The 12,562-nt window shown below is 43.8% G+C and overlaps 1 protein-coding gene across 1 annotated transcript; it reads left to right on the forward strand.

The window, feature by feature from the left end:
- The first annotated feature begins 106 nt into the window (after positions 1 to 106).
- Positions 107 to 8,169, forward strand: TIMM21 (translocase of inner mitochondrial membrane 21). The gene is made up of 6 exons (XM_081875137.1): positions 107 to 697; positions 4,648 to 4,710; positions 4,816 to 4,913; positions 5,396 to 5,469; positions 7,495 to 7,600; positions 7,693 to 8,169. Exons 1-6 carry the CDS (start codon positions 397 to 399, stop codon positions 7,783 to 7,785), a joined length of 735 nt encoding a protein of 244 aa, XP_081731263.1. The 5' UTR covers positions 107 to 396; the 3' UTR covers positions 7,786 to 8,169.
- The last annotated feature ends 4,393 nt before the right edge of the window (positions 8,170 to 12,562 follow it).

Here is a 12,562-nt window from a genome sequence, read left to right on the forward strand (position 1 = left end):
CTTTCGGGAAGGAGGAGGCTTCTGACAATGTAGTTCTGAGCAGCGAGGCGCTTTGCATTGTGGTAGTTGTAGTACTTTACCGGAGTAGTCGGGCAGCTCTGCTACCCTGCAAACTACAGTTCCCAGAGGGCTTTGCAAACGCAATGGCGGGGCAAATAGCTGCCATCAGCGAGTGAAGGGGTCGTGTCCCCCTTGGGCTTGTTAAAAGTGCATCAACAGGTAAAAGCCCGGCGGAAAGATTTGAGTAAGATGTATCTTTCTAACGGTATGGCTATTTTGCATCGAGAGGAAACTGCGGGACGATGAATCCGATCCTTTACACAGGACGGGAGCATATTTAGTGTATGATAGACCTTGTATTTGGGGTTATAGAGTGAAGCCTTGCTTCGCCTCGCTATGCTTTCTTTCATGCGAGGAATCCCCTGCAGTGGCAAGCTCCTGGGGTCCTGCGCGAAGTGGGGGCTCCTTGCACAGCATAGGAAGGCGCTTCTAAGGACTTGCGTGTGCATCAGGCTCGGGCAAGGGTCGAGAGCCGAGCGACCCGCCCCGCGCCCTGATGCAGCATTTGCCAGCCCAAAGCGACACATCTGGACTCCCGAAGGGGCCCGGAGAGCTGGGAGAACTGAAAACAGCGGCAGGCAAGTGTCTGTGCAAAGAGGCCAGAAAGAAGAAGCATCGCTGTCAGCTGCTCAGAAAGGTAAGGAACGGGAGGCTCCAGCAACTGCCAAGATTACTTGGCAAGTAAAATTCGTTTCCCAAACTAGCTCAGTTCTCCAACTTTTTAGGTATATCAACGTGTTTCTGTTGAGCCTAGTGGTGTTTTTTCAGTCCATAACCTGAAATATTCTGCAAAACTTGCACTGCTGTCCTAACCCTACTTACCTGGGAGTCGGCCGCCATTGAATTCAGCAGAACTTACATCTGAGTAGACTTAGCTAGGATTGTACTGCTCAAAGAATTGTAGAGTTGGAAGAGACCACAAGGGTCATCTAGACAACTCCCTGCAAAGCAGGAATATTTTGCCCAATGTGGGCCTTGAACCCACAACCCAGAGATCAAGAGTCTCATGTTCTACTGGGATCTCAGATTATTTGGGGATTTGTTTCTGAGACAATGTTCTGCAGTTGTTTGACTGGAGGCCCGTTGATGAATGGGACAGGCAGAGTGAGACTGCCTTGTGCAACTGATTTTGGCTATCATGGAAAGGCAGCAAAGTGTTATTTTATTATTATTGTATTTTTACATTTAAGGGAGAGATGCTTGTAAGTGTTTTGTCTCATATGACCCAATAACTTGATTAGCCTTGGATACCATACCATGCACCTTGGTTTGGGACGGGGGCACCATTTGCTGTTCTGCCTCAGGGAAAGTGTCTTGGGACAACCCTGAGTGTGGTACAATATCATTAGCTGTGTTTGATTTATAATAGAGGTTGCTCAACACTCAGATTTGTGTGGAAGTGGGATTTTCTGCTTCAGGAGTCCTTTCACCAAGCTGGCTGTGATTGCTTCCTAGTGAGAGGGTGTCTGTGCATGCTCTAAGACCATGGTGGGCTGATTGCAGTATTATGTGGTCTACACATGTTTTTTTCTGGAATCCCTGTGATCCACAAGTTTTTTTTACATTTACAAAGCTAGAGTGTGTTCCCAAGATCTCTTGACAATTAGCACACAACAAATCAAGTGATCTTGAATATGTGCTTAAGAAGCACAACATAAGAAGTGCTTTGGTGGATCATAGCAAGGCCCACCTAGTCCAGAACTCTTTTCAAGAACCCCAGAATTATGGAATCTTCACCAGAACTTATAACTCATTAATGTACAAGATCCTATGTCAGTTATTTGTGCCATATGGATGAACAGTCCTTCTCGGGCATACAAAGCTTCCTAACCTGCTGCACCATAGCCGATAATTTTTTGCCACTGGCAAGCCAGGGAGTGATTATTTATTTACATACTGGGTTTAGTGTCCTTGCAGCTATTTCTCTTTCCAAAAATTAAGTTATTCTGTGAAAACACCTAGACATTCAAGCAGTTGCAAATCATTGTGGTTTGAATGTCACCAACAGTGTTCAGAACTAGTGCACAGATAATGCTCTTCAGGCATTCTGATTGTTAATATGGGAAGGGAGTTCTAAAATGAGTGGCGAGCCTCAGGGAAGGATTTAGGGGAGCGCAATTGTTTCAGTTGCAGTGGGCGCGGAGAATTGAGGGTGCCGCAACTATGATTTAGAATAGAGCACAAGAGGCAGGGGGTGCCAAATTTTGGCATCGCACAGGGAACCGCTGAAATTTGAGACCCCAGGGTCCGCCACTGGGAGCCTCCATGACTGCAGGAGGTTCCCCAGTTCATAGTGAGGAAATGGAATGGCAATAGGGACAGCAGTGCTAGCACACTTAGTGCTAGCACCTACAAATAGACTCTTATATGCTGGATGTTCAGTTAGCACCTAATTAGAATGTGTGACCCAGGGACACAGGTGGCGCTGTGGGTTAAACCACAGAGCCTAGGACTTGCCGATCAGAAGGTCGGCGGTTTGAATATCCGCGACGGGGTGAGCTTCCGTTGCTCGGTCCCTGCTCCTGCCAACCTAGCAGTTTGAAAGCACGTCAAAGTGCAAGTAGATAAATAGGTACCGCTCCGGTGGGAAGGTAAACGGCGTTTCCGTGCGCTGCTCTGGTTCACCAGAAGCAGCTTAGTCATGCTGGCCACATGACCCGGAAGCTGTACACTGGCTCCCTCGGCCAATAAAGCGAGATGAGCGCCGCAACCCCAGAGTCGGCCACGACTGGACCTAATGGTCAGGGGTCCCTTTACCTTTACCTAGAATGTGTGACAGGACTATGGCTTGGGCCTCATGAGTTCCTCAGGCAGCAATCTTATGCAGAGTTTCCTGTGCAAAGCCCTTGATTTCAAAGGATTCCATGCCTAACTCTTCACAGAAACTTCCTGTAAATATCAGTGTATTTGTTCTACCATTTAAATACATTGTGCTCACTGCATTATTTATATGTTTGGAGTTTTTAATGTTATGCATAAAGCACTTCATTGATCATTTTTACATTTTTATGGGTTTCCCATTCAACCATAAGAACAATAATCTATTTTGTAAGGCATTTCATAAAAATTAAAAGCCTGGCTGGATTTAATGAACGAAGGCATAAAATTGGCTGCTATATATGCAATTGGCTATAGCATTTATTTAAAAAAATAACTGTTTTGGAAGATTTCTCCACAATCTTTATTCAACTTTAGCTTAGCATGTGAAAGGTTGAGTGGTGGGAGACCATTGAAGCTGGAGACAGGCTAGAATTGGGTCCTTAACTAGTCCAAAAGGATTTGGTCCAATATTGATTAAAGTATGGCTGAAGTATTTTTAATGACTTTACAGCATGAGTACAACAGTCATTAACATGTTTGTTACTAATAACAAAAAGGAATAGATTGTTGGTGTTTGAAACCAGCAGAGAATCGGTGGTGAGAGAACAAGTTGGCCCAATGCCCCTGAGCATGAAGCAACGCAAATTGGATCAAAAACAAATGTCGTAAACACTGTATCCACTCTAGTAATTCTCAAGTTCTGCACTGGGGCTCTCTGCTGAGCTGTGCAAGTACTGCTCGAGAATGAGAAGTGAAATAATTTGTTGCTTATTTTATTAAAATATGTATATATCACTTGTCCATGGTTAAAAGCTGTTTAAATAATAATTACAATAAATTAAATACGTGTTGCATAAATAATAACTCTCAATCAGTACTAAAGAGCCACTGAAAGTCTTGTGAAATCTAGCCTAAATAGACCTTGTGAAAGCAAAACCTGTTCAGCTAACCTGTGGCCCTCCAAGATGTTGTGGGGCTACAGTTCCCATCATCTCTTACCATTGGCTATGCAGGCTGATGCTGAGGGGAGTTGGAGTCAAACAACATATGGGGGGGGGCACAGGTTAAACACCCTGGCTGTTCCTTGAAAGCAAACCATCACTAAATTTCCCATGGAAAGAGCGGGAATGAGGACTTTAGGGGTTAGAAGAGATGTAAAATCCTTTTAATGTTGCATTATTCTGAAAGCAAAAGCTGTTTTGACTCAGTCTTTTATCTGTCTCAATTTTAAAGGGAGCATTTAGGAGCTGTTGGATATATGTGCATAAGACAACAATGTAGACTGAGGTCATAGAATTGTAGAATTGGAAGTGACCCTGAGGATATCTAGTCCCCGGGGTCCCTTCCAGCTCTATGATTCTATGTTTTTCTGCTTCAACAATATTTCATTATGTTCCTATCATTTTATGACATTGTATTTTGTGTAAATTATTTAAAAAATTAAATAGAACATTTTCTATTTACAAAAAAAAAAAAAATAGCTATCTTTCTACCAGTGGGGGGAGGGGCATGGACGCAGCCAGGATTTTTGTTAGGGGGAAGAACCTCAGATTTGTATTGATTTGTATTGGTTTTTACTTACTGGGGGCAGCTGCCCCTCTTGGCTACGCCCATGAGGGGGGCACAGGAAGGAAACAAGGTTGGAAGGGGGCCACGGTTGGAAAAAGGTTGAGAAACCTTGCTCTAACCAACAGAGCTATAGGAGACTGATAATGTATAACTACCGTTTCGTAATTTTTATTTTTTTGGTCTTGTTTTCTCTTTCAGTGAAAGAAGCTGGGCGAGATTTCACCTACTTAATAGTGGTGGTGATCGGCATCAGTGTCACAGGTTGTTGAGACAGGGGAAAACATATTCCTCACTATTTTAATTGCTGACCACTTCAGCAGAAAGGTTATAGTTCAACTACATTTTATTTTTCCTCTTCCATTTCAGGTGGTTTATTCTATGTGATTTTTAAGGAGCTGTTCTCTTCCTCCAGCCCCAGTAAAATCTATGGAGATGCCCTGGAGAAATGCAGAGCTCACCCTGAGGTTTGTTTTCACGTCTTGAATGTTCTACTTACCACAGGGCCCTAGCACATTACAGAGAATTCTGAGGTATCTTTTGAGGGGCGGTCACTCACTTTGCATTGGGTACTGACTAGCCCATGCACCGCTGCCCTGTATTAACTGGAAATGCTTCTTAGAACATTTCTAACATTTCCTGCTGCTGCATGCTTCAGGGAAAGATCAGTGATGGTGGGTGATCTTTCAATGTATCATAAGAGTTGGGTGGGGTCTTGTAGGCCATCCACTCTTAGTTGAGCCCAGAAAATCTGGCACTAGACCATTCCCAGCAGACGGCTGTGCAGCTTCTGCTTGAAGATTTCCAGAGAGAGAGAGAGACCGCCACCTCTCTAGGTAATGTGTTGAAGAAGGTCGTATAGTATTACTGATTGAACTGAGGGAACTGTGCACCTAGTGTTTGATAGAAGATGAACTACTAAGCACCCTATCCTGTCCTTGCTGATTAGGTAGTAGGTGTTTTTGGTGAACCCATAAAAGGTTACGGTGAAGCAACGCGCCGCGGGAGAAGACAACTGGTCAGGTACCTGTGAATCATCGCTTACAGAAGCACCAGCTCTCTTCTGCTAACATTCTCTGTGGATTGTTACCGTATTTTTCGCACCATAGGGCGCACCGGACCATAGGGCGCACCCAGTTTTTAGGGGGGGAAATCAAGGAAAATAATATTCCCCCCCCCCAGCCCCAAAGAGCAGCGTACAGGCTGCACACAACCTCTCCCTGCCGGAGAGGTTGCGCGCAGCTATGGAAGAAGGCAAGGCAGCGAGCGGGATGGATCCCGCTCGCTGCTTTGGCTTCCCCTTTAGCCCCGTGCAGCCTCTCCCTCCCGGGAGAGGCTGCACGGGGCTAAAGAATCCATAGCCCCATGCAGCCTCTCCTTGCCAGAGAGGTTGCGTGCACTTATGGAAGAAGGCAAGGCAGCGAGCGGGATGGATCCCGCTCGCTGCTTTGCCTTCCCCTTTAGCCCCCTGCAGCCTCTCCTTGCCGGGAGACGCTGCGCAGGGCTAAAGAAGCCATAGCCCCGTGCAGCTTCTCCCTGCCGGAGGGGTTGCGTGCGGCTATGGCAGAAGCCTGCATTCGCTCCATAGGACGCACACACATTTCCCCTCAATTTTTGGAGGGGAAAAACTGCGTCCAATAGAGCGAAAAATACGGTACTTACTCTGTTCATCTCACTTGACACGTGTCATATTCACTTGTCTTGCCAAGAAGGTAAAAGGGAAAATACCTTGGGGCCTAGACTAGCAGCCTGAATTTAAGGCCTACAGTAACCCTTGCAAATGCACCTTATAGCCAAGAAACCTTCTTAGTCACATTGATTGCCAGCATACATTTATGCTGAATAACAAGGATGCTGAAGGGACACTGGTCCATCTTACACCCCCCGCCCCCGGTGGAGCTTTGTGTACCTATTGTACATGAATTTGACACAAATGTGCCACAGCAACACTCAGAACACTATATCCGCAATCGTTACTCTTGAGGTGGGACATGATTCCTCCACAAGTGCAGAAGAACTTCATTCAGATACCAGCTGGTCATGGGAGCAGACTATGCTCATCCAACACAGTGGCTTCATTCACATGGTTTCGCATGATCTGCATGAACATCAGGCTCATGCTTCTCCTTTTCCTCCTCTTGCCTGGCTGAAAAGAGGGACTTTAGCTCCTGTTTTCAGTTAACCACAGTTGCTTGCGATGTCTGGATCTGGAATTGGAGGTAATGGTTAGTTATGAAATGATGGCTAGCTTCAACAACCCAGCTTCATAACACATGGTTTGAAGTTAGCTTGTTTAAAATTAACCATAGTCTGTGTTAGCCAGGATTTGCCCCTTCAGGTAACCTAGCAAACCAGGATTAACCAAAAGCAAAATCAAGTGCTTCCTAATTACTCCTCTTGGCTGTGTGGGAGGATAGGGGGTAGCATGCAAGCCTAAGGTCACTACAGCTCATTATCATCCATGCACATTATGCTAAACCATGGTTTAACATAGGAATAGCTGGCATGGTGCCCTCCAGATGTTGCTGGACTCCCAACTACTACTAGCCACTAGAATGGCCATTGGTCAGGGATGATGGGAGTTGTAGTCCAGTGGCATCTGGAGTGTATCATGTTGGCTGCCCCTTGATAGTATGTTCTCAAAGTTGCTTCACGCCTAGGATTAATCTCATTGGGTTGTGTCTAGCATTAGACATACTCAGAGTAGACCCATTGAAATTAATGGAAATGACTCATGATGTTGTTTGGTTCCGTATTTATGGCCACTATCCTGTGCATGCATCCTTGGACTTCCTTCTGAGCAAACATGCTCAGGATCAGATGTAAATTGAGTTTTAGACCCAATTCACTTGTTTGTGGGTTAGGAAGCTTTCAGACAGGGTGGTCCAAGTGTAACTGTAACCAGGCAAGTTTAATTGAATTCTGGAACTAAGACAAGATTGTCCATGTAAAGTTTTTGTTTCTTAGAAATATAGTCTATAACTATTAATTTTTCTGGCATTAACATTCAGGCCTTGCAAAACTTTTCCTCTCTTTTTTTTTTCTTAGCCACATTGAGTATGTAAAAGATGGACTGAAATACATGCGCCTAAAGTTTTACATTGAGGGGTCAGAAAAAGGAAAGCAGGGAACAGTTCATCTGGAAGTGAAAGAGGTATGACAGCCTCTGTTACCTACATCAACCATAATCTTAATGCTTAGGTTAGTGTGTGCAAGGAAATTAATTCCCACCCCCTCTCTTTGCAGAATCCAGAAAGTGGAAAATACGAGTATCGTTACATATTTGTGGATATTGAGGTCTACCCTAGAAGAACCATAATAGTTGAAGACAACAGATAGAGAAACAACTGAAGTGACCTTTCATTGCAGTTCGTGATACTGTAGTTTACAAAAAAGGGAGTAATGAAGAAAAAGTTGGCTGAAAGGTCATTTTGCATCCTCACAACATACCCGTGTGAAGGCAGTGGAGCCACTGAGGTTATATGTAATTCTGCCGGGTAAATACTGGAAGTAGGTAATCATTGTTGTTAATAGAAAATGCAAACTGGGTTGACGCAGTTAATATAAACTGGCAGCCAGCTGTGGCAGCGGCAAATATGATTTAGCAAAGATTGTTTGTGGTGAATCACAGTTTTATACACGCAGTCTTCTCAGGATGAATTTTCTTTGGATTTGGATTTCATGCAAGTTCTACAATAAAGAAGACATACAAAACATACAGAATATCTTTGTCCCTTTGTGCACATAGTTCACGTACATAAAAAGGTGTGTGGCTTCTGTTTCTGTATTGTTTACAGACTGTAAGGCAGAATGTCACAGATTATAAATTGTTTCCTAGTAGGATCTAAGGCTCCTCTGAATGTTCTACTTTGAATCTTGGGGTTGAAAGGAATACCCCTCTGTTGTGAAAAATGTTGCCTTTTTTTAGGCATGGACGCTGCTGTAGTTTGGTTGCTTTGCCATCATGTTGCTGCCACTCCCACCCCCCTTTTTTATTGCTGCATCATCTTCCTCAATCACATCAGCAATACCATTAGGTCAGGCATCATTTAATAGTCAGGCTGACATCAGAACTATCCGTAGCCAGCTAGATTTCATTGGCTCTTGGATTGGTTGTGATCACAGTCAGTCAGGGAACACATAGTGCACAGGATGACATCACAGCTCGATGCAGTCAGTTGGACTTGGCTTATATGCTGATGTCACTGAGAGGAAGAGCCAGAACATGTTCACCCATTCTTAATGCAGCCACCAAATAAACTCCACATGTTTTGATATGGCTGAAAATGTTAGCAAAAACCATTCCAAACTTCAGCTCAGTCCTAGCAGGGTCTGTTCTGTTCTCCTTTCCTTTGAAAGCTGGGGAACAAATTGCAGTATCCAACAAACTTGGTATGTTTCTCTGTTTGGCTAAAGGTAAATAATATTGCCATCTAGTGGGCTTTTTGACAGATTGCATCACATAAGCCTTTTCTAGCTCATCGTTCATTTAACATAAAATGCACTGTATTACAAGTATTCATCAAATCTTGATAGTGAATGAGTTGAGTTACTGACCATCTAGGGTGATATCCGTCTCAGTCATTAGGTATCACCCTTTGATTTTTATAATAGCATTCAAATCACATGCCATTCAGGTTTATGCTTTGGAATATGTAATGCTATATAATACCATAAGGTTCTATGGATTAAATTCCCCATTTTGTTAATTGAATGAAGTCAGTAGGCATGACTTAATGCCTATTGACCATGCTGAGAAGGCTCAGATGCATACAATAAAATGTCAACAATTTAGAATACTAGATCATCTTTATAATACTACAAACACCATTGAATTTTGCCTGCACATATCCCCTTCTTGTTGTGTTTTCCAAATTTAAGCTCCACATTAACTAATATGATTGCTGTTTGTTCTATCTTGCCTGATGTCTCATTTACAAAGGCGGTGAGACCCTGAAATGGATATCAGTGTTGGTGGTGGAAGATTGCCCAGGACTCTCATGTAAACTGTTCTTCCTTTTTCTGCTATGTTGAAATGAGCTTGCAGAGCAGTCTTCTGTTTGGACACTGGCTGGACTTGGACACACCTAGCTTTACCAAGATGACACTATTTCTACCAACTGTGCTCAATGAACATGCAGATCAGCCCAGTTCCTATAGGAAAATAAAACGGGCTTGCACTATAAGAAATCATTCAACATGCCAGGCTCACAGAGTACTTACCTGCAAGCATGGCACATAGAAATAAGAACCAAACTATAGCTTCTAGGGTTGGAGGTAAACTGCAATGAACACAAGTCAGACACCTGGGAAGATAACTCAGTTGGTAGAACATGAGCCTCTTAATCCCAGGGTCATAGGTTTGAGCCCCACATTGGGCAAAAGATCCTTACATTGTAGGGGGTTGGACTACATGACTCTCAAGGTCCCTTAATTCTACAGTTCTATGATTCTATACTTATTGTAAACATGCATAAGGTTGCAATGTTAAGTACAGAGCCGGCCACTGGGTTAGATCCAGATAACCAGCAGGTGAAACTCTGCTGTTCAGGGGGAAAGGGGAGGTGGGTTTTTGTTTTGTTTTTTGCCAATTCCCTCTGTGTCCCCAAAAACCTCCTGTAGCAAGTCAGCGGATCCTCTGGAACAAGGTGGGAGGTGGAATTAGAAGCCGAAGGGAGAAGCAGTGAACATCATCTCTCCCCCTTTCTTCCTCTAGCAGGAACCTCCATTGGATCTGAGTGCCTTCCTTGAACAGAAGAGCAAATATGAATCCAATTCTTCTTCCTGTCACTTTGTTATTAAGACCAACAGTCTCTATGTGTTCTCCAAAAGCATGGATAAATTGGATATTTTATGTTGTCATATAGTTTTTAAAAAATTAAATACTTGCACTGAAGAAATACATGGGGGCGGGGCAGTGCCTTTCCAGAAGTTAACTCCCAGTATTTTAAAGACTAGTTAGTCCAATAAAAGGCATGACCCCGTCTTTCCTTGCTCTGTAGCTTCCATTCCGTAGGGACCAGCCCAGTGCTGAGATGCTGATCTACTTTCATTATGGTGATAAATGGCCAGTTCTGCAGCTGACATCAATTAGCTGCTAAAACTTGCTGGGAGCCTGGTTTAAAGTAAGTATAATTTATATACCTGCAAGATGAATTTGAGGCACCACCTAGAAAAGTTAAATATATTGTTGAACGCCAACCCAATTTCCGAGTGGTGCAAGATTCCAGGGGTTCCAGGTGTTTACCCAGGATTTGTGTTTCCTTCAGAACAAAGCACAGCAGAGACTGGGGTGTCCTTATGATATATGGATTATTTACACATATATACAGTGGTACCTCAGGTTAAGTACTTAATTCGTTCCGGAGGTCCGTACTTAACCTGAAACTGTTCTTAACCTGAAGCACCACTTTAGCTAATGGGGCCTCTTCTGTTCTCATCCTGAAGCAAAGTTCTTAACCTGAAGCACTATTTCTGGGTTAGCGGAGTCTGTAACCTGAAGCGTATGTAATCCGAGGTACCTCTGTACAACCTGAGTCTACAATGGGGGGAGTTCACAGCATTAAGACCACCAAGAGGGTCTTGTTTCTCTGATAGCCACAGCCTTGGATTCAAGCAGAGATCAGGCGTGGCTCTCCCTCTGCCTTCCCAGCCTGCTGCCTTGCTTCCAGCTTCTACCTCTAACTCACATAATTTAGCTCTCAGCTCCGGCATTTATCTTTTTGACTACTAGCGAGTTGAGGGACAGTGGGGCCCACCTATCTGATATCTGGCACAGAGCCACTTTCTTTGTTACCTTAATAAATCCTTTAGAGGACCAAGAAGCTAGCCTGGCTGTTCCAGGAAACTGGATTTTAGATTTTAACATTTGCTGTACCCAGGAATTAGAAGGGTCTCAGCACACCGCCTACTCCCCCTCCCCCCCAACCCATAACAATATAGTGCTGTGTATTATATATTTATACAGCCTGATGACTGCCTTGTCCCTTTGCGTGAGAAAGTGAGCTAGAAATCACAGCAGCCGTAATTCTTTGCTGCTTTGTGTGCCATCTTTCTGTAATATGCCTGTGCTAGCACATTGGGGAACTTTTGCCTCCCCCCCCCGCCCCCCGCTTTGACAGGGCAGGTTGCTGGTTGCAGAGTTAATTTATCAGAATAAAGCGCAGGCGAGCTGGCTTCTGCACAGGATTCTGAGATTGATTTTGAGGCTGAATTAAGCTTTCCCCTTCATTGCCTATTGACTTGATGTCCGGCAATACATTATATGTCCCGATCAAGCATGCGGGATCAGGGCGGACAATGGCTTGCTAATTTGCAGACAATCTATGGCAGTATAAATGGAACTGAAGGGCACATCAAAAAGAAATTGGTTTGCTAAATGTAAAATACCATGCTCAGTGAGGAACCTAAGTTTATCACCTGCCAATTTGTATCAATATACTCAAGGACTTTGGCTAGCAAGTTCAAAAGAGCAGGCAGAGATTCCTGGTCTAAGCCTTTGCCATGATGGTACAATATAGATGTGTTGGACTACAACTCCCATCAACTCTAGCCAGCGCAATTTAAAATACAACACTGGAAACAATGGTAAGCAACTTAAAATTACAGAATAGGGTGGCTCCTAAAAATACATATCTCAAGTGTCAAAGACCAGGGATGGAACCTTTCTTTCAGAGATTTGGGGATTTTTTTTGTCATTTAGGGATTATAACACTAACATGAGCACTCACTGATTAGTTTGGTCTTTCCCACAGAGTTTGTCTCATCCCTATGCTTCCACTATTCACACACAACCTTCACCTGCACTGAATTATAGAGAGAGTGGAAACACCTTCAGTGTCACACCAACACATGAATTCTGCCTCAGCGCTGATATAGTCTGGTCTGGATTTTTTGAATCTGCCATTTCAAATAGACATTCATTCTAAAGTGCTTTCATTCCGCAGTAGACTATATAAAAATTGGCAGTCAAGCAATGTTTCTGAGATTGGTTTGAAGGATGCAAATCATCCTCCCTCATATTCATTTGTGGTGCCAGATGGATGCCATTTTGGACAGAAGCTGTGCTGTAATGCCAAGCTGTGACAATCGAACTCGGTTCCAGGGGACAGTTTCC

Source organism: Podarcis erhardii (genome assembly GCF_964252035.2).
Source record: "Podarcis erhardii genome assembly, chromosome: 8".
Taxonomy (NCBI): domain Eukaryota; kingdom Metazoa; phylum Chordata; class Lepidosauria; order Squamata; family Lacertidae; genus Podarcis; species Podarcis erhardii.